The sequence below is a fragment of the Zalophus californianus genome, chromosome 8 (genome assembly GCF_009762305.2).
Source record: "Zalophus californianus isolate mZalCal1 chromosome 8, mZalCal1.pri.v2, whole genome shotgun sequence".
NCBI classification, from domain to species: domain Eukaryota; kingdom Metazoa; phylum Chordata; class Mammalia; order Carnivora; family Otariidae; genus Zalophus; species Zalophus californianus.
In genome coordinates this window covers 121403350-121426487 of record NC_045602.1, presented here as the reverse complement: position 1 = coordinate 121426487, position 23138 = coordinate 121403350, and the positions used below count along the sequence as shown (strand labels likewise).

The 23138-nt window shown below is 40.1% G+C and overlaps 1 protein-coding gene across 1 annotated transcript in view; it reads right to left on the bottom strand.

Annotated features, from left to right (window-relative positions):
* Positions 1 to 23138, bottom strand: part of TOP1 (DNA topoisomerase I) — a 90420-nt gene that overhangs the window by 3745 nt on the left and 63537 nt on the right. Inside the window, 10 exon segments of the mRNA XM_027623695.2 lie at positions 2000 to 2094; positions 2097 to 2126; positions 3083 to 3197; positions 3729 to 3797; positions 4863 to 5048; positions 5880 to 6023; positions 16829 to 16973; positions 17237 to 17424; positions 19704 to 19826; positions 20749 to 20870. Coding sequence (XP_027479496.2) covers positions 2000 to 2094; positions 2097 to 2126; positions 3083 to 3197; positions 3729 to 3797; positions 4863 to 5048; positions 5880 to 6023; positions 16829 to 16973; positions 17237 to 17424; positions 19704 to 19826; positions 20749 to 20870 — 1217 coding nt within the window.

Sequence of the window (23138 nt, the reverse complement as noted above, 5' to 3'; positions counted from 1 at the left end):
TTTGCGGCGTAAATAAATACTTGCCTGATTCAACACACATGGGGCTGTTACTCTCAGGCTAGAACTGTCTGTTAGGTATACACAGCCCAAGACTAGAAACAGAGGCCACCATTGTGAGAGAATCATTAAATGCATTTTACTATAAATGGCTTACTTCCAACATCTATGTTGTCCAAAGTCAAGCTGAAGGAACGGATTCTATACACAAAAGTATCACAAACACCACTACCCAGATTCTTCTCAGGCTAGAAATGTAACAAACCACAATCTTTTAACCATTTCTGTGGATGCTAAATTGGCAGGCTGTTTCAAATTCTCTCAAAGCATCAAAGACTCCATTGATTCACTTGGCAAACAGGGGCATGTGTTTGCTATGTGGGCACACAGGAGAGGGTTCCTGGGCTTGGAGGGCTCGTCTGGCAGGCAGCCTGGGCTGCCCAAACAGTGGTTCCAGAGTAAGATCAACAAAATAACTCCTCATGCTCCAGGGAGGAGTAGCCTGAATTGGGTAAACAGCACCTGAATATTCAAGCTTTTAATTTCTGGCTTGGAATAACAACATGGGAAGAGTAAATGATACCAGAAGACCCTTTAACAGAGTGGCAGCAAATGGGAGCTGCTAGGAAGGGTGGTCTATAGGGTTCTTTGCCTGCCAACCATATGGTCTAAGGACCTGAGAGGCCTAGGGATGTATATTCATTTACTGTGCACATGTGCATCCCCCTTCAGGAAAACCAGATGGCTCCTGTAGCATGAACTGTAGGTTGTGGATATTTTTTGACCCAGATGTACTACTACTGGGTATTTATCTTAAAGAAATTTCAATAGAAGGAAAACATGGTGGACCTGGAAATGTATGTAGCCTTACTGTATAGTAACCATTTTAAACTCCATATGTCCTAGTACAGAATTCTGTGAATGTGGATAGAAAAGAATTGCATCTGTAAGTTCACTAACCTCTATTTGAAATTCACCATTTCTTCTTCAATTATGACTGTGGGCAACAAACCTTAGTAACACCAGTAGTACCTAGGACTTCACCACCAATATATGTACAGATATTTCCATATCACTGTAATTGTGACAGAAACCTTGAAGCATCATTTACATATCCATTACTACGCTTGAGATTTACAGTCATTATCAACCCATCTTAAGATCTTACTTAATAAGGAAGCACATCACAGACTTTAAAATTTATTTGGTAAGTATATTTCAAGATAATTGGTCCTTTGTGACCCTGTGTGTCTGCTCTAAAGTGAAATATTGCAAATTCTATTACGAGTTAGTGCATTGGAATAGGTTATGTAGCCACTGCTAACACAGAAATGCCAACCACCCAATGTTTCGTGCCTTGTGGCTTACAAGTGCAGTACCAGGCAGAGTCATAGGAGGAGAGGCACATGGAGGAGGAACAGCATCTACTTGTTTGCATGTCAGTCCTCCCTCTAGGGCAGCAACTCTGGCACAAAGCAGTATTCAACAGATGTTTGATGATGAGCTACATAAAAAAGATTCATGTGGAATGTGTAAAAATAAAAATAGTTGTGCTAGGATAAGGGGGCAATTAAAGATCATTGTTTCATCATCTTTTCAATTTGAAACAATCTAATTTGGAAATCGTATTTCTGGGCTATGGCAAGAAATTGTAAAGACTCTCTTTATATCCATTATCCTCATTTATAATAAGGACAATAGTTAGCAATATTTCAAAGAAGGTACATCAACTTAGTTTTTCAAAACAGGAAGTGGCCAGTGCAGTACTTCTGTTCACAGAATGGAGATTTTCTAAACAATGGGTACCTGATACTCAGTATCTTGATCAGAGCTAACTCCTAGTATATTTCCATTTGTCTATCTAGCATGGACCTGTCTTCCAGAACAGACCTAGAACTGGCCGCCTCATATCACAGCTCAGAAGGCCTCGTTTGCAAATTATCTATCCACAGTATATGGGGTTCCCTTAATTTTCCTACCCCTCCATCCAGACCCACAATACCTTAGACTGCAAGTTCATCATGGACTTCTCAAAAGTTTTGGGTGGTGCCCTCTGATGGTTACAAAGAATTGCAACAGCTCGGTTGGCACGGTTTAAGATAGGATCTTTGCTGGGATGTTCTCATCCGCTGTGAAGAAAGAAACAGGGAGGGTCAAACAGTATGTATACACGAGGAGAATACACAACATGCTTCCCAGCTCTCTTCCTCATGACTTTGCCAGGCCCATCTCACTCTGATGATCACGTTCTCCCAAGACACAAGGTCAAAACCTATGAGTCAAGAATCATCATCTGCTTGTCTCAAAGGCTGCCTCCCCTACCTAGCCACCTAACGTAGCCTGAAGAAAATGTGGAATTGGGACAGAAAAGGTCTGTAGAGGAGGGTAAGACAAAAGGATCACAAGCTTTACATTTTAAAACCACAAGGCAGTTATCTGTTTTAGAAAGAAAACTTAAACTCACATGGCATCCTTTATCCCACCCTAAAATACCAGTCCTCAAAATATCCTCTTTGGATTTTCCAGCTCATATTGTAAGGCCACCTGACATACTTACAGAGGACAGGGGGAATTTAGCAATGACTGGGCTCTAGGAAAAAAAGTTTGTGGATCTTGATTTTACTTCTGCACCTAGTCTTTAGAAGAATATTACCTAGTATCTTAAGGGGGGAAAAATGACAGAAACCGCAGGGGAAGGATGTGCTCTTATTTCTTTGTGTGTGCGTGCTATTTTTAAAAATTAACCTTGACAACCTTATTCTTTCCAATTTAACCAACATCACAGCACTAAGTCTTCACCCTGTGAGTTTTCAAATAACATACATATAAAACATCAAATGTAGGCATTTTCAGAGCAGGTAAAAAGCTCCTGTCAGCATTCCATGAAAATTAATCTTGAAGTTGGGGTAGGAAGGGGGAAACTGCACTGATTTTATGTTTATACACCTAAGCCTAGAGCTATAGAAGAAAAAGTTTCTAGTCATAAAGTTAAGGAGAAAAAGCAGAATGGATCTAGGACTTAGCTGAGCAAGGGCAATGTACACACCAGGAAGGATACAGGCCCATCTGACCAAGCAGTACTTACGGGCTGTGAGTTCTTTTAGCTGTTGCTGTAGCGTGATGGAGGCATTGTATGTACGGAATACTTTGGCTGTCAAGCCCTCCATGAGATCCTGAAGATGCTTATTTAGAATACCAGTCTGGAGGAGACAAAGCAGAGAGAGGATATTGGGATTTAGGCAAAAGCCATACCACTCTGCCCCTTCTGGCAAGCTCTAGGACATTTATGCCAGTGTAATCTCAATTTTGCCAAGTTTATGGTCCTGCCAGTGGGAATTTAAAAAAAAAAAAAAAAAAACGAGTGAAAAGAATTCCAAAACAGGTTTGCATGATACCTCCCTATGAAGTACTTTAATCTTAAGCAGGCCAATAAAGCAAAGTTGTCCTTCCCTATTAAGATCTTCCCTGATAAGATATCAGGGAAAGGCCTTCAGTCTCCAGCAGAGGTGGCTGGGCATCCAGCCAAGAGAAGAAGACTCTGCAAGAGCCAGAAGAGAATAAAAGGCAGGGTTTGTCCACCTGTCTCAGGGCTTTGGGCATGGATTTACTGCGTGCCTACAGGAGGAAGAGTGTTTAGTCCAAGTCACCGCCAGGCAAACCTCTCCTTTAGGAGCTTGTGAGGAGGCTCTGGCTGGGCCCCTCCTTCAACCCAGTGCACTCTGTCCACTCACATTGAGTCTATCAAAAAGATCATCCTCAGGCTGTTTGTTCTCCATAAATAGCTGTAAGTTCTTAAAAACCTAAAGGAAATAAGTAGAACCTATTATTTAAAAAGCCTTTACTTTGGAAATAATTGCAAGCTTACAAAAACTTGGAAAATAAAAAAGCCCAAGACATACTCACATCCTTTACCAGATTCACCAACCATTAACATTTTATACATTATTCACCATTTGCACAGTACATGTCTGCCTCATCTCTCTACATACATGTGTGTATACACCTATTTGTGTCCTGAACCATTTATGTGTACTTGTATTATATAATAGCCCTTTACCCCAAATATCTGTGTATTTCCTAAGAATTTCTAAGGATAGAGATACTCCCTTACATATGCACAGTATCAGCTTCATAAATTTACATGTATATATACTTCAATCTGCTGTTCATATTCCAATTGGGTCAGCTGACTTAATGATGTCCCGTACCTCCCCGGGATGGAACCCAATCTAAGCTTATTACATTATCATGTATCTTTAGCCTTATTTAGTATGGACCACTGCCAGAGCCAGCAAAGCCTTAATGACTGATTAAACATCAGACCGTTAAAGGGCTGGATTATGGAGGCCCGGCACCCTGTAGGTCTCTGGTTCAAGCCCAACACTTGGGGGAAAACGTGGAGTTGCAGTGCCCTCTTTGGCACAGGCTCAGAGATTTGGGGACTAAAGGGCTACTGTTCTGCTCAGTCAAGAGTTGAGGAGAAGTTGAAGAAAAGCTACAAACGTGACAGATGTGCAACATGACCAGGGGATACTGAAACGTGGCTGAATCATTACAGTAAGGTGAGTTAAGTCTTATATTGAAATTTGCCATGAGGGCCAACTCTCTACAGCATGCTCTGTTGAGTATTACTATAGGACACATCCCCCCATCCCCAGGAAGGTGTAGCATTGGGGGGGGGAGGTAAGGGACAGGGACTAAAAGGAGGTACCACAAGACACCCAACAACACCTCTCCCCTCTCTTTCAAACCATTTTCCTAATGTCCAGTGGAGTGAAGAGCATACAAAAAGCGCTCAATAAATGCTTGCTGAATGAATGAAAGGGAAAAAAAAGGCCAGAGAGCAACAGGCCACAGTAACTTACTCGTTTCTCAACAGGGACTTTGTTATAATATCTGATTGAGTCCTTCCCAAGAAAGTCAAACTCTACCACGTATTCCTGACCATCCAACTCTGGGTGCAGATTGATATGCTCCACACGAAGGGAGCAGCACCCCACGGTGTCCGCTGTTTCTCCTTCCTCCTTCTCATTGCCTGCTCTCAGAGCAAGCTGTCCAGGAAGAGAGGGAAAAATGAGAACAAATGAAAAAACTTGAATCTCACAGGATCTCTAAGGAAACCCACATCAGAAGTCTCCCAACTCTCTCTGTAGACAGGGCATCAGTCTGCAAAGACTTGGGAATTCTGGATTCTACACTGTTGCTTCTAAATGAAGTATGGGGAATCATAGGGATTTTTTTTTTTAAATTAGCAAATGAAGGAGTATTCTTCCTATTCTGAGTAATCAAACTCAACAGTCTCTTAATTTTGCTCAGTTTTTGAGACAATTCAGAATTTGTGCTAGGCAGAGTAAAACTGGGGGGAAAAAACCAGAATCTTCAAAAAGGCATTGACAAACTGATCTCTAGAGCATGGTCCTTCAAACTGTAGTTGTGATACATTAATGGATTGTTTAACCAATTTTAAGGGTTATAACCATCCTTTATAAAAAAAAGACAAGAAACCAAAATTAAAACGTCAGAATTCACCGCTCATAGAAAGTCTAAACATTGTTTTGTGCAGCTTTTGTTTCAGCTACACACAAATATATTTATGTGTGTTGGGTCGTGATGTAAAATAAAATTTTTTTTTATATTTAAAAAATAAAATTTTTTTGGTGGCTTATAGTCAAAAAGAGTTTGAAAATGTCACTGTATTTCCTGCAGATTCAGATTCAGAGAGCAGTATGCTCCAAACGCCTCTCTCTCTCCACTTCTACCTTCCTTACTGGACCAGAGATCGGTCCTCCTCCAGCTCTAACACAAGGCCCGGAGGAGTAAACAAGGTGGGGACACCTTGAATAAGCTGAACATACGAGGTAACGTGACAGGGAGATGCTCACCTTGTCTATGAAGTACAGAGCTACAGCCCTCTGCCGGACTTTCATCTCTTTGGACTTCCAGTCTTCTCGATACTGGTTCCGGATCTTATCCACGCACTTTTTCAGTCGCCGAGCAGTCTCATATTTTTGCCAGTCTTTCTCACCCTGCAAAGACCCAGCCCCAAATGTGGATTGCTTAGGGATGGTAGAGGAAAAATAGACTTTGAATATCCAAGTTCAGAGCTCTGAACCAAAGAGAAGGAACCTGAGCTTAAGCAAGGCAGAAAAAGAAGAGTACTGAAGAGAAGTTTTAGAGCATCTAACCTGATGAGAACTCATGCTGTCCCATTTCATTGTCAAGCCCAACTGGCTCCTGTCTAATTGCTAAGAAAGCCTCTGTAAAAAAAAGCCCACATGACATGTACCAAAAACTGACTTCTGTCAATACAAAGCATTTAAATATCCCCAATTCCCACATCAGCATCACCACTCTGCTGCAGAGTCTGTGACCCAACAGCAGTTTTCTGCTAGGACTGAATTTCATTAAATCCAAGACAACCATTCAGTCTGATGGACTATCAAGGAAAGCAGAACCAAAGATGACAACACGTAATTACTAAGGAACACAGAGACTTCCAGGAACAGTGGTAATTATTCACCATTTTCTAACTTCTGCATTTAAAATTTTCTTGATTAGACTGAGGGAAACAATGTTACTGGGAAGACTTTTTTTTTAATCATTAGAGTTTTTGGTACAAGGTTTAAAAATTGATTCTAATGCCGATGAAATGTTTTTAAAAGGGTGTGAAAAGACTGAATCTAATCAACAGTGACAGGAGACTATTTCTGCTACCATGTTGAATGGAAACAGACTCACAAGCAAGGACTGATACTGTCAAGTGTGAAAGGTAAGAAACGAAAAAACAAAAAACCCCATGAAATCCCAAGGGGGGCAGGGAGTATTCTAAGGCCTGAAACAGATTATATGACATGAATAAAGGGATGGAACTTAAGAACCCAAGAATCTCAGCTCTTAATTCCCCCAACCACAAGAGAAAGAGGTAGTGATTAATAATGACATATGCCTACTTCCTACCTGACATGGGACGTGTGGTCCTTGAAGCATAAGAACTGTGGTCAAGGTAACTAGCCTTAGCCTTCTGAGTATGCAGGAAAGTGGGCTATGTGAAAGCAAGAAATATCTTCTACATCTAGCTCTAACAATGCTCAGAAATGCACGCTTACCCGGGTATGCTAAGGATTCATCAGCACTCTCCCACAACTGTGTGTGGCCAAGTTGTATGTTACTTGGTTGGCTACAAAACAAGAGGTTCAGTAACTACTTGTTGTGGGTGGGTGATTTAGCATTTGGTGATACAATATCTAAGAAGAAATATCTAAGTTCTATTTCCTGACAATGGGAAGCTGAAAATTTCTCACTGATTTTTCTAAGTACATATTGACATTTAAGAGGGTGAAGAAAAAGGTGTGATACCAGCTGTCCCCATACAAGTCAACAATAAATTTCCATGACAATCATGTCTCTGACACACACACACACAAGAAAGACTGATCTTCAATAGTACAGTTTCCAGCTCAGGAGCGGGCTGCTGGCCATCACTTTAAAGCACACAGGCCTACCAAAGCCTGACTCCAAGTCTTCAAAGTCCCGTAGATTTACATTTGGGCAATTCCTTACTCATGCCACTGAAACAAAGTTTAGAAAAACCCAACAAATAAATCATTCACAGAGGATACCACAAGACCAACTTTTCTTCACAGGTTGGCTGGGCTCTTGACACAAGGATCCAGGATTCTCTCAAATAAGGCCATAGAAATGGGGGGCAGGGGCAGAAGCCACCTTGTCTAGGTCTAGGGGCCTCCAGGAAGTATGCTTATCCCTGCTGCCTTCAGTTTCTCTAAACAGAATCCAGACAGTTAAGTGCACCTGAACAAGCTTTCTCAGACTACTAGAAGGTAAAATACCCATTTCGGTCTTCCAGACAAGGTCCTCATCAAAACTATCTCAGTAAAACAAGGTGACTACTATAGGGGGACTGCCTTTAAGCCTTTCCCATCTTCCCCTACCCATTCAAACCTCTGTTTGGATAAGAATCTAATTTGATTTAGTTATACAGGACATTCTTTGGGTGATTTTTTTTTAACTAGTGGGCTTACCATATTTTGTTTCTAATATAATTACTTACTCATTAAGCACAGTGGGTTAATGGGGTCAGAATCTGGATTCAGGATACAAAGTGGGAGATGAGCTAAATCCTATTCTCTAATCCTCTCTGAGATTTGTCTTGGGGAATGATGACATTTGCCAATATTCTTAAGTGGCTCTTATTTTTTTAAGAATTTTTTTTTTTTAAAGATTTTATTTATTTGACAGACACAGCGAGAGAGGGAACACAAGCAGGGGGAGTGGGAGAGAGAGAAGCAGGCCTCCCGCCAAGCAGGGAACCCGACGCAGGACTTGATCCCAGGACCCCGGGATCATGATCTGAGCTGAAAGCAGACGCCTAACGACCGAGCCACCCAGGTGCCCCCCCCTTTTTTAAAGTAATCTCTACACCCAGTGCTGGGCTTGAACTTATAACTCTGAGATCAAGAATCACATGCTCCACTGACTGAGTCAATCAGGTGCCTCTTAAGTGGTTCTTTTCACACAGATGGTGATCCCGATGTGAGTTTGCCATTGTGTAGAACACGAAAGAACGGGCGGCTGGCACTGTGAACTCCAAACACCTACCACTTAAACAAAAGATACAACAAACTGGCCCTATATATTAATACCATGTTTAAAGAGAAAATCCAACTAGCTTTTCATACGTGCCCACTTTTAAAAAGTTTGTCTTTCTATTGCTGATATATAGAGGTCTTTATATATTTAAACTCTTTTCCAGATATAAGTAGTGCATTTTATTCTACTATTTGCTATTCATCTTCCATTCTCAATACATCTTTTGTCATACAGATTTAAAGTGTAAAGTGTCATACAGATATAAAGTGACAATTTATAACCCATGTAACCCACACCCCATCAAGACAGAGAATATTCTCTATCATTCGAGAAAGTTCCCTCATGCCCCTTCCCGGTCAATCACCAACTAAGCCACCACCATTCCTTTAATCTGATTTCTATCATCATAGATTGATTTTGCCTAATTTAGATTATATAAATGGAATCATACAGCATAGACTCATGTGTCTGGGCTTCTCAACATGTTTTTAAGATTCATGTTGGGGTGCCTGGGTGGCTCAATTGGTTGAGCATCCAACTCTTAATTCAGGCTCAGGTCATGATCTCAGGGTTGTGAGATCGAGCCCTGTATCAGCCTCCACACTCAGCGCAGAGTCTGCTTGAGATTCTTACTCTCCCCCTCTGCCCCTCCCCCAACACTCTAAGAAAATCTTAAAAAAAAAAAAAGATACATCCATGTTACTGCATTTATCAGTAGTTCACGCCTTTCAACTGCTGGTATATATGGTGTAATCTATAACTATCCCTAATGTCTCTGACGAGACCTGTGTTCTGTTGATGTACCCCTACAATGTTTCCAGTTTGAGACTTGCACAAATATAGTGCTGCTATAAGCATTCTTGTACATGTTTTTTGTGGACATAAGTTTTCAATTTGATTTGGGGCAAAAATACCTAGAACCGGAATTAGTATCTCATTGTGGTTTAAATCTGCATTCCACTGATAATTAGTGATGTTGAGAACTCTTTCACGTGCTTATTGGCCATTCCTCTATCTTGTAAACACTTGTCTTTCACTTTTTTATGGGGGATGTTTGTCTTTTATTATTGAGTTATAGAATCCTTTGTATAATCTGGATACAAGTTTTCTGTCAGATAAACATCCTGCCAGTATTCTCTCCCAGCCTGTATTTAACAGTGTCCTCTCTGTTGAACCTAAGTTTTTAATTTTAATGAAGTCCACTTTGTCAATTGTTTTTTTAATCATTAGTGTTTATTTTGTGTCCTGGGAAATCTACACTAAGGTCATGAAAATGTTCTACCATGATATCTAGAAGTTCTAGTGTTTTATTTCTTATACTTCAGAATTTTGCAAAAGTCAGGCTCAGAATTTTTTAAAAATAAGCATATGTCTTATTTTCTCTAATAAAGCACCAAAATCAAGAGCTTCCTAAGCATATAAAGTTTTATAAGGGTATTTTCCTTCAACCTAGCCCTTCAACACAAAGATGGTTACATTTAAAAGGTCTGAAACCTCACAGAATTATAAGATCTAAAGAGAGGAAAGGCAGAAATGGGTATTTCACCCTAAGAATATTTTAATAGGATTGAATACAATGTAATAGCAACAACTGATTCTGAAGTTTACTGTACTTCATTTAAAGAAAAAATGAGGGCACCTGGGTGGCTCAGTTGGTTAAGCAACTGCCTTCGGCTCAGGTCATGATGCTGGAGTCCCGGGATTGAGTCCCACATCGGGCTCCCTGCTCGGCAGGGAGTCTGCTTCTCCCTCTGACCCAACCCCCTCTCATGCTCTCTCTCTCATTCTCTCAAATAAAAAAAAGAAAGAAAGAAAAAATGACAAATTTTGTTTGTAAAGTTAAGACTGGTTGAAGAACCTCACTTTTACTAAGGGTTACATTACAGATTATGAGACTAGATAATGTTTCCAACCTTGGCAGTGGGTTGGACTTAGCAGTGAGTACCTTTAACAAGCAGTCCTTTTGTAACCTCTGGATCTATGGTTTATCTGGAATCAGAGAGCTTCACTGGAACTACTGGTTCCAGAAGGCTGACTGCCATTTTCCTGCTATTTCAGATTCTGTGGGCACAAGTCCAGAGTGAAAGAGGAAGGGAATGGAAACACCTGCAAGATGTCTGAATAAAGCAGAACAAACCAGGATGAGCACAGAAAAATGTTAATGAGCTCAGGACAGTCTTTACCTGGAGCACATGTTCCTGTGGCTCTCAAAAGTCCTCATCCTTTCAATGACCTGTGAGGCTATTTGTACTATATGCCCGGCTCTGAATGCAAGTAGACCAATCCAAGTTTCAGAAAGCGGGACATTAAAGGGACACACTTCAGCTGTACTCTTAACTACCCAATTTTTTTTTAAGTTGTCAAAAATCTCTAAGTCATATCATACTTGAGCTAAATTTCTTACTGGAGCAGAGATGGGGTACAATGGTACAATAATATTACATGGGGGAAGTGAGTAAGTAAAATATAGACAGAAAAGCAAGCAAAGAATCTTAGAATAGGAAAAGTCTCTGGAGGCTGAGCAGAAAGGTATATAGAAAGAAGCCCCATGATGGTAGTCTCCCATGTTTTGGATCTAAAATCCGCCAGGAAGTAAAACTACCAATTACCACCCTTCACTCTCTACTACAAAAACTTACCCTTTTTTTTTTTTTTAAAGATTCTATTTATTTATTTGAGAGAGAGAGAGAGAGAGAGACACAGCGAGAGAGGGAACACAAGCAGGGGAAATGGGAGAGGGAGAAGCAGGCTCCTGCTGAGCAGGGAGCCCGATGCGGGGCTCAATCCCAGGACCCTGGGACCATGATCTGAGTCGAAGGCAGACGCTTAACAACTGAGCCACCCAGGCACCCCTATAAAACCTTATCTTTATAGACTTTTGGGTCAGATCAATAAGTGAAATCATGCTTTAATCCTTACACTGTTTCAAACATAGCAATGAAGTGCTCCAAACAAGATGGGGCGAGCTAAAGCCAGTGCACCTGTGTTAGCATGGGCTTAACTGGGCCAGAAGACTCCTCGGAGGAAAGAACAGAGAAGTGCAAAGAGCAGAAGAGAACGCTACATGCACAAAAACTACCTCCCCATCAAAAGTTTACAGGTTAAAATACATTAGTGGTCTCACTCATAGTCTAAGTATCTATACAAATACATCCACATTGAGATACAGAATAATAAAGATAAACTCTTTCCTGGAGAAAAGATACATTATAAGGATGAAAATGAAATTTTCAGTGAAGAATTTGCCACCTATAGATCCTCACTAAACAAACTGAATGGGTGTGTTTCAACAAGAAAAGTAAACCTAGAGGGAAGGTATTGAGTACAGAAATTATCTCATTCTGACGACTGCCAACTGGAGAGAGGATTAGGGTTTTATGGGATGATTGTGGGTTCTTTTAAAAGGAAAACTTTAAGCAAAAGATGTATGAGGTAGGGACGCCTGGGTGGCGCAGTTGGTTGGGCATCCAATGCTTGATGATTTCAGCTCAGGTCATGATCTTGGGGTCCTGAGACTGAGCCCTGTGTCAGGCTCTTGGTTCAGCGAGAGGAGTCTCCTTGAGATTTTTCTCTCTCCCTCTCCCTCTGCCCCTCCCCCCCCTATCTCCCTCCCTCCCTTTCTTAAAAAAAGAAGTATGAGGTGTAAGAGTGGAAATGATTTATAGGTAATTTACTTGTCTACACAGAAAATCCAAAAGACACAGACACTTCTAGAGTAAGAGTTCAGCAATGTTATCAGATACAAAATCAGTATTAAAAAAATCAACAGCATTAACAACTCCAGTAATAACAGAAATGTAGTGGGGGAAAAAAATCACATTCAATATAAGCCTAAAAACTATAAGGGTTCTAAGAAAAAATGGTTTTAAGAATGTGTAAACTATGGAGAAAATTATAAAGCAATACTAGAGGGTGTACTCAAAGACATAAATTAATGGAGAAGTAGAACACATTCACAGACTGGAAGACTCAATAATGTCAATTTTTCTCCTATTAATCCATAAATTCAATACAATAAAAATCTCAATAGTTTTCATTAGACCATGACAAATTTATCTCAAAATGAATGCAAAATAGCAGAGCCAAGAATAGCCAAGACAGTTCTGAAGAATGAGGTGAAGGAAACCTGTCCTAGTCAGTAGAGCTCAACAGTTAGGACAGTATGCTAATTAATTAAGAAATAGACAAACAGGACAGAGAGCCCATAAACAGACTGACATATATGTAGAGATCTGATATATAAATAGAGAGGTAATATAACTAAATAGTTCTGGGACAACTGGTTATTCACTTGAAAAAATATATTAGAGCTCAACCTCCTACTATACACAAAAATACATTCTAATAGATCAAAGATCCAAATGCAAAAAGCAAAACTTTAGAAATGTTGGCAAGGATATGGAAGACAGAAACATGTGCACACGGTTGGGGGAATGGTGGTGATGTAAACTGGTTAGGCACTTTAGAAAAAAATTTAAAAATACCTAATGAAGAATCCTTAAGGCAAATTTTTATCCATATATACAAGGAAGATGTATTGATCCAGCACTGTTTATAACAACAAAATATTATAAACAACCTTAAATGTCTCTTGACAAGAGAATAATTTTTTTATAAAACAAAACACCATCTAGCAAATAAAATGGATAAATTACAAGTATATGTCAAGATAAAAATATCAAAACCAAAGCTGAGTGAAATAACTAAGTTGCAGAACGATCTCAATAGCGTACCTAAAATTATACCTTGTAAAAACAATGCTACATATTGTTTATTCACAGAGAAACATATTGTAAAAATACAAAAATATGTAAGAGAATGAAAACATTAAGTTCATTATAGTAACCTCTAGGGAAGGAGGTGAATAGTACACAGGGGGCTTCAGTTATGTTTATCAGAATATTCTTACAAGATGAAATAATTAAACAAATAGGACATGATGTTAAAGTTTGACACAGCCAGATGATGGGCATGAGCTTTCACCGTACTGTTATCTATTCTTGTATATCTGAAATATTTCATAAAAAGTAAAACCCCTAATGCTTGTAACTCCCTATTTTTATCAGGAGAATGCTTCTCCTACTGGCAGTGCATTTAAAGACTATTGAAAGCACTGTCAAATCCGGACCTCTGAAGTTCTTACTGCTCTGCTGAGAGAAACAGCCAACAAGTACAGGCAAAAGCTAAAGAAATCACATTTCTTTTTCTCTTAACAGGAAGTACGACTTCCCAAGCCTTTAACCATCTTCATGACTCTTAGGATCCCAACCCAGCTGAGTAGATTCTCTGTCTTGGGTATAAAATTCTAGGCAGGGCCTATATGTGGGTGACTTCTACGTTCACTACCATAACCATCATTCAGAAACCTACACAAATCCCTACAGTATATGGGGGTTATCTGGATATTGTCAGGAATAAATTGGTGGCTCTCAGCCCTGGAGGTCCTCCACCTGCCCTATCAACAACAAAGATGTCAACCCTTGGAGGCTCTCCTATAATCAGCTAGAATCCCAGGTGTAAGAGAATGCAGTATGCATGTATTTGGAATCCGTTCACCTCTCTTCACCCATACTGGCATCATCTTGTCCAAGCCATCACCATTCACTGCCTGAAGGATTACAACAGCATCCTATTGGTAACCCTACTTCTGGTGTGTGTCCGATCTAATCTCCACAGAATTTAGCACTCAGAATGATCAGTTATGTCAAGTTTCTAAAACAAAAACCTGGTACTGTTTCCCTTAGAACCCAGTACCTTCCTATTGGATTTAGGATAATATAAACAATTTTAGGAAGAGTCTGAAGATCTGGGCTGCATCCCCCTCTAAACTCTTCCTCATGCCCCTTTCTTGCTCACTGTACCTCAACTAGGCTGCCCTTCATTCAGTCAAGACCACCAAACTCTCACCTCAGGGATTTCAAAAGGCTATCTTCTTTGGAACACCCATTGCCCTCTCCCTTTCCATGGATAAATCCTATTCATCTTGTCTTATCTTAAATGTTATTTCCTCAGAAAGGCCTTCCTTGAACCCGAGGCCAAATCAGATGCCCTGGTATACTCTGAAATGGTACCCTGCACTTTTCCCTTTGCATCCATCATTTACAAGACTTTATGTTTACTGGTATGACTGCATATAAAGCCTGTGAATCTTGCTGAAGTGGGGTTATGTTCAAGACACTCCTCTCTTCAAAGCCCTTCAATGGTTCTCCACCAGATGCAGAATATGGGCCAGTCTTTTTATTTTAGCAAGACGCTTAAGGCTGCCACAGTTTAGCAGTAGGGTGTAACATGAAAGCATCAGGAGGCTAAAGATCTAAGTCAGAGTTACTAACTATTGGATTGTGGGCAAGTTTTCTGGCTTCCCAGAAACCAAGTTTATCTATAAAACAGTGGTATTAGTACATCTGGTATGGTTGCTAAAATAATTGAATGTTAACATACATGAAAACACTTAGAAGTAACCTAATATCCATTATTTTGTTTTTTTGTGTGTAAAATACATGTAAAATTTACCATTAGTGACATTTATAGCACATTCACAATGTTGTGCAAACATCACCATTTACTAATTCTTTTTGTCACTCCTTTTTACACTTCTCCCTCTCAGCCCATGACACAAAGCTGTTTGGAATACCTAAGACCTAAATGTAATCGAATTTCCTTCATAAATTTATTCCTGATCTGTAAGTGCTGGGAATAACTGCTGTATTTATCTAAAAACACTTAATGCTTACCTTTCTCCTAATACAGTTGAATTGTTACCCAATTTGCCCATTAGCCTAGGAGTTCTTTGAGAACTAAAACCATTATTCATCCACCTTTGTTTATTTCTGAAGAAGAGAATGTTTCTTTAGATGACTTCTGTTCATAAGGGTTTTCTTTGATTCTATACTTACTCTAAACTAGAAAAAGTGATTTTTTTTTTAAGATTTTATTTATTTTTCGACAGAGACACAGCGAGAGAGGGAACACAAGCAGGGGGAGTGGGAGAGGGAGAAGCAGGCTTCCCGCTGAGCAGAGAGCCCGATGTAGGGCTCAATCCTGGACCCTGGGACCATGACCTGAGCCGAAGGCAGACGCTTAACGACTGAGCCACCCAGACGCCCCGAAAAAGTGACATTTCTAACTGAATGGCAGAAAACAGAGATGGTCTTTTCCATATTAGAACAAAAAACTCCAAGTTAAGAGAGTGTGTTGTTTAGTGTCGACAAGACACAGCCTTTTGAGGTGCAGCTTTCATGTCTTAACAGATGTTTAAAAACCTGTAAACCAAGATTAAGAAGGTCTGTAAGTCCCAGTCCCCTGCATGTTAACACAAAGAACTAATTCCTTGGCTGTTTTCTTTCGAGCTCATTTCTCTTTTAGGTTGCTACACACATTTCCATGGTACATCTGAGGTAGGAAGTTCATGGGACTCTCCCACGCAGGATATGCCTAGCAGGCTAATAAGAACTTGACTGCCCTTCCAAGAGAGCTTCCCCTTTCAGTAATAGGATTAACAAATAACAACACATGGGTATACAACATTTTACAATGTGCTTTCACATACATCATCCCATTTAGTCCTCCTGGTAGAACCTACCCATATGAAACCCTAGGAAGCCAGAAGTATGTAACACTCTAGATTTTACTTCTTTCTGGATTTAGAGCAATCATGTTCCTTTCCTCAGGGCCAAGAAAGGTTGAGGAAGAAAGCTACAGAAGTAAATTTACATTTATTGCATTCTTAAAAAAAAAAAAAATGGGGGGGTCCCAAGCAGATTCCACGCTGAGCAAAGAGCTGGACACGGTGCTCGATCCCAGGACCCTGAGACCATGAACCAAGCTGAAACCAAGAGTTGGACACTCAACTGACTGTGCCACCCAGGTGCCCCACATTTATTGTATTCTTTATCACATTCCAACCACCAGACAGTAAGCACCATGAAGGAAGGGACTGCATTTGTTTTGTTTACCAACACATTTCCTAACATCATGCATATACTCTGCCAGGCACATACTGGAATCTCAGTATTTGTGAATTAATAAATGAATCAGATTATAATGTGATGCAGAAAGTGGATATTTCTTAGGAAGGTCACCAAATAATGCTAAGCATGAAGATACTTGCCTTATTTTATGGAGAGTTTGTCATTTGTCACAGTGATTCTAGAGACCAAGAACACTACATTTCAACAAAAGACATCAGCCCCACTAACTGGTATAGCTCTTAGCTACCCCTTACCTTGATTCGTGAACTGGGGTTCAGCATGATGTATTTAATGGAACCTTGGATATTCTCTGTCCAGGAGACCAGCCAAGTAACCTTGTTATCATGCCGGACCTCTTTCCATTTATGTCCTGTAGGAGGAGAAGGAACCTTGGCATCTCTGTGGAAATAACAAAGCAGGAGGGCAGTGAAATAAGAAGCGAGGGACAGTTTCACCTTTCATGACCTAAAGTTGATAAATCTGCTGAGCATATATTTCCATGTTTCCTCCTCATTACCAGTCAGTAACTGAAAAGTACTTGGAGATACCATGTTGTTCCCAACAGTTCTGTGTAGCCTGGGAAACAATACCAGCAACAGTACTCCCAAGAACAAAGGAATCCCCCTGCCCCCTTGATTTCTGGCCCAAAGAACTACGCTCACTTGCTACAGTTGATGATGATATCCTCAGGCATGATCCGTCTCTTCAGCATGCCCATCTTGGGGTGGTTGCCACGGCCGCGGAAAAGCCCAGGAGGTTCTATCTTGAAGTTGGCAATCCTCTCTCTGTGGTTATCCATAATACAGAAGCCATATTCTTTCAGTAATTTTTCATTCTCCTCTTTGATTTTCTGGAACACAGCAAGGAAGTACTCAAAATGGGCTCAAACTGCTGTTCCCTATTCATATTTTATCTCTTATTCGAGAACAGCTCAAGGTACAGAAAAGTCTAAAAATCACTAACAAATGCAAATGTGGGTGCCTGGCTGGCTCAGTTGGAAGAGCATATACGACTCTTCATCCCAGGGTCATGAGTTTGAGCCCCACACTGGGTGCAGAGATTACTTAAATAAATAAAACTTTTTAAAAAACTTTTTTAAAAAGAGAGGACTGCAAATAAGGATAACCTCTAATAGAGTTGTCAAACTTTAAGTATAATAAAATTCCCCAAAATATCTACCTTTGAGGACTGACTCCAACTACAGATTCAAAATTGATTTTCTTAAAGGATTTATGTGTGAGAACATGTTACCTACATATTTTTAAATATAACTTTAAAAATTAACATCATTTTGTTGAGTACTGTCAAAATGGCAGATGGGAAGGTCTACGATGGGCCTCCTAGAAGAACATCTCCATGTTTTCTAGTAGATTCCAGACACATTTAGTTGAACAGCATTTCAGATGGGTTTTTCAAGCTCTAACATACCTGTCACAGATTCCATCCTAGGTATATGGGTACATACATTGTATACTTTGCAATCCTTGCTCCAAAAAAGGAGTGGAAGTGGAACATGGAGTCTCCTTACCCTCTGCTGACTCTATCTTCATATTATACTTAGAAATTCAACTTAACTAAGTCCTGTTGCCTTATGGGTGGGAACAGATTCAGAACTTGCTGGCAACAGGTGTCCTTGGCCAGGGCTCTGACAAGGGGATACCTGTGAAACCTCCCTATCTTTGGATCGCTATTTACAAGAACAAAGCGGTTTTTAAGTTTTAAAACACCCCTGAAGTAAAGAATAAACCAGGTTTCACTAATTTGGAATACTGAGAAGACTAAACTGAGACTGAAAAGCCTGACGCAATTATCATTCTTATAGTAACTCATAATTTTTAAACTACAGGTCAAATAGGAACCATCAAACAATGAATTACATAATAAATTCAAAGGCCTAAATTGTATGTAAAATGTTTATCAAGTCCCTTAAAATAGTGAAACTATGAGGGTGCCTGGGTGGCTCAGTCGGTTAAGCAGCTGCCTTCAGCTCAGGTCATGATCCCAGGTCCTGGGATTGAGCCCCGCATCGGGCTTCTTGCTCAGCGGGGAGCCTGCTTCTCCCTCTGCCTCTGCCGGCCTCTCCCCCTACTTGTGCTCTCTCTCACTCTCTGTGTCAAATAAAAATAAGTAAAATCTTTTAAAAAAAATAAAAATAAAAAAATAAAATACTGAAACTATAGTTTTGAAATTCCTTAAAATCCATAACTACTGGACCTACAGCTTGGGGAAAAAAAAAAGATAAGACAAAGACACTCTAGCCTGGATTTCTCTAGATCAAGGGCAGGCAAACCTTTTCTAGACAGAAAATATTTTAGGCTCGAGGGCTAGACAGTCTCTGTTGGAACTACTCCACTCTGCCACTGTCACATGAAAGCAGCCATAGATGATATGTAAACAAGTAGATGTGGCTGTGTTCCAATAAAACTTTTTAATAAAAATAAGCAGCCTATAGTTTGCCTACGGGTACTCTAGAAGAAAATGACATCCCCCTGGATACTGGAAAGATCCTTCTGCAGTGGAGATGGAGATGGATGAACATGGCTAGATTCTAGGGTACAACAGATCAACAACAGGGAGGTACACAGGCAGTATTATTGTAGCTGTCTTAAAACCCTAAAGTCCAGAAGCCACTGTGCAGGTCTGTCCATCCTCAAATACTGTATTACTGGAGTTCCTGACTGGATTTTAGGTCACAAGAGAACCAGGTTCTTACATTAAATAAAGTGCTTATTATTCACAATTTTCAGTCTATGTAAAACCCTTAAGAAAATTTAAACTTTACTAGGCTAAGAATCCTAAATTTTTAGTACAGCGCCATGTGAAATTACTGAAGTCAAATCTCTATTTTAAGAACCAAGAAGAGGGGCGCCTGGGTGGCTCAGTCGTTAAGCGTCTGCCTTCGGCTCAGGTCACGATCCCGGGGTCCTGGGATCGAGCCCCGCATCGGGCTCCCTGCTCCGCGGGAAGCCTGCTTTTCCCTCTCCCACTCCCCCTGCTTGTGTTCCTTCTCTCACTGTGTCTCTCTGTCAAATAAATAAATAAAATCTTAAAAAAAAGAACCAAGAAGAAAATTAGATGAACTAAACACCATTCCAAAGTTCTCCAGAGGTTTATGAAATTCTGTAGTACCAGTTTCTCTTCCTTGCTCATCTGTTTCCGAGCTTCTGACTGGGCTTTGAAATACTGGCTCATCTGGGTAAAATCACATTTGCTTAGGTTGGTGATAATATTCTTCTCTTCATTAGTCATCTCCTAGTCAAAAAAAAAAGGCGGGGGGACAGAAGAAGGTAAATACACTATTTACCCCATAGGTTTCTTTGTGATTACAGCAAAGCACCATTTTTTTCAACTAAAGGTGTCTAGAGAGGTAGTCTAAATTCATGAGTTTTGAAAAAAAGAAACATAACTTTATTACTTTGTTCTATTACAAGATATTTAATAGAAAAATGCTTTACATGATTTTTCCTTGAAAAAGGTTATAGAACTCTTATGTAATTTCTTGGGCTCGTTACACCCTGCCACATCCGCAAGCATATGTATCCCACAGTTTGAGAAACATGAATATATATCATTTGCTTTAGTAATGAGAGAAATATTTCCATACTCATTCTCTCTTAGAAACATTATCCCTGCTCTACTCACTTATTAAATGTTATTTCCAGAGCTATTCAGAAAGTAAGCTTCAGCTCAGCCTCTGTCCACATAATCCAAATTGAGAATGAGATTGTTTAAAATCACCTAGACAGATGTAGGAAATGTGATTTCAAGAGCAGAAAGTACCAAAAGCAAGTAAGACAGAATCAGAATGGAACATCACATTAACATCTCTCTTTGCAATAGCAGATACAGGACAGGAAGTCAGTCCTGCAGAGAGAAACTTTCCTCTGTCAAAAATACAGTTTGACTTTCCTCTGCTCAGCTAAAGCTGAGGTTTTTTTGTGTTGCCTAATAAACTCCCTCCTGCAGCCATATGAGGGTGTGAGAGGAAAGAAATAGAAGTATTCTTGTTGGAAAGAAACCCTATATAATACAGTGAATAGAGAAAAAAGAAAAACTTTAAAAAATTCATAAAGCTCAAATTTTATACCACAGAATTTTTGGTAAAGTTAGTTTATTTAGTCCTTGATTAATATTTCTGCAAGGTGCTAGGATATTAATACATGGGCTACAATACCTTTCTCCAGTCTTTAAAGAAATTTTTCCTAAATATTTCCTTAGTAGTATATTCATGGTCGAGCATTTTTGCAAAGAAGGTAGCTACTTCTTCTGCTTTGGGGCTCAGCTTCATGACTTTACCTAGAGGAAAAAGCGGTTCCAGAAATTGAGGTGTATAATTCATGTTTTGAGTATAAATACTGAGCTCTGGAGAAGTCTTCTAACGGATGGTTTACCTTCCCAAGGTATACAAAGGTCTGATGACACATGGTAACAACAACAACAAAGACAATACAGTGATTTATAACTAGTTGTATAAATTCTCCTTCTCTTTAGCAGATATTTACCTGGGTCATTCTCTGGAGACTATGCCAGTAAACTGTTCCCAGGTGCCTGCTCAGGACAGGGATGAGCTGGGGGAGGCCCAGCCACTCTTCCTTTTCCTTTCAGCAAGCAGGGTCCTTTACACCTCTTCAATGGTTTTTAAAAATCAAATCCTCAGAGGGACTCCTGCCACTGCTAAGCTAAGCAGCCTCTGTTCAAGAAGGGGAGGAAGGGATAGGGCAGGGAGTGGAAGAAAGGAATTGTGGGGAAAAGAAATAGGCATCTTTCTTCTTTAAAGTTAGGTGGGTGGAATATGAATAAAATAATATATATCCATAGCAGGCAAGCCCAGATATCCCACATGAAAAATCTAAATAAGATCTTCCTCTAGAACTTTTGTACTCAAAGTGGGGTTCACAGACCAGCAGCATTGGCATCACGTGGGAGTTCTGTTAGAAATGCAGACTCTCTGGGGCACCTGAGTGGCGCAGTCGACTGGGCATCTGACTCTTGGTTTCGGCTCAGGTCGTGATCTCAGGGTTGTGAGATTGAGCCCTGCGTTGGGCTCCATGTTCAGTGGGAAGTCTGCTTAAGACTCTGCTGCTGCCCCTCCCCAACCATGTTCTCAATCTCTCAAATCAATCAATCTTAAAAAAAATATGCAGAATCTCAGGCCCCACCCCAGATCTACAGGTTCAGCAAGTGCATTTTAAGGGACCTTCAGCTGGCACGTGTACATACTAGAGTTTGAGATGACTGTTCCGGAACACAAGCACGTTGAGGCTGCCTCTTTCAAGGAAATAAGACTTCCAGAGCACAAGGGATGATAGGGTCCTTGGTAGTGTGGACATGTTAGTAAAAGTTGTTCTAAAGGAATCCTGATGTTACACAATGAAAACTGCTAACTTGTAAAGTAAATCTGAATGAGGCCTAGGGGTTTTGTGTATACCTAATTAGTAATAAAGGAAAGTACTTGGGAGTTTAATCTACTTTTTAAATAGAGTATTTTTAACAGTACTCTTAGGGCCAATTTCCACTCTTTCTTGACTATCCAACTTTACAACACCATCTGGAACTAATCCATGGCATAATAATTTGAATGTACCTAAAATGACGTTAAACACCATTCCACCGCCTTACTATTACACAGGTACTAGTAATTCACCAAGGATTTTCACTTTCATTATAGAAAACTAAAACTTAACCAGAAACCCATTCATTTCAAAACTCAGAAGACATCTCATTTCATGACGGTTGGGAAGTTACCATCCCTAATTGCAGGGAAGAAGGGAATTGACACAAAACTGAAATTGTCAGGGTAGACAGAAGAACCTCCTTGAAATCCATAACTCAAATGGCCAACAGGTGGCGCCACTTTCCCCTTTGCAAGAAGACACTTTGGGGAGGATAGGGTTATTAGCTTTCAAGGGTTTCCTGTACTTCTTTGGATCTCCCCAACTCAGGTCTGAACTAGAGTTGCCAGTAAAGTTGTAACAGGCTTCTAATATAAAGGAAAACATTTAAGTCATTAAAAATAAATGAAATAAAAGGCAAGAAAGAATTTAACTGTTCTTGGGTTTGTTTGGCATAAACTGGTATCAATATTTGAAAAACAAAAAAATGGAGACTCCTTGGTCAATTTTACTGAATTTTGTACCAACAGAGGAAGCAATTTTGATGCCTCCTGTTTTAGATGAGCCATAAAAAGAGGAAATGACAGTTCCCCCAGCAGTAGAGTGGTGGGAGGATGACTTGAAGGTTCCTGGCAATGGGAGCACTTTGTGGAAAAGGCTGAGCTCCAGGAAGAAGAAACTGCTGAGTCAGAGCTGAAAAGTGGAGGTTCTCAGCAGAGGCAAGTCACTGCTTCAGCCAGCCTGTGCCCCACCTCCCTGGCAGGTCCAAAGGACTCTGGAGAACTCTCTTCCCTAGAGAGTAGGCAGGACTTACAGTATCAATTTGGACTAATAATTCAAATACAACATCCTGACTTATTACAGAGTGGGAGTTTACACAATCAAAGGGAAGAAATCCCAGCAAGAAACAACTGAGAAAATGATAGAGTTGGAGTTCCTATAATGGAGGACT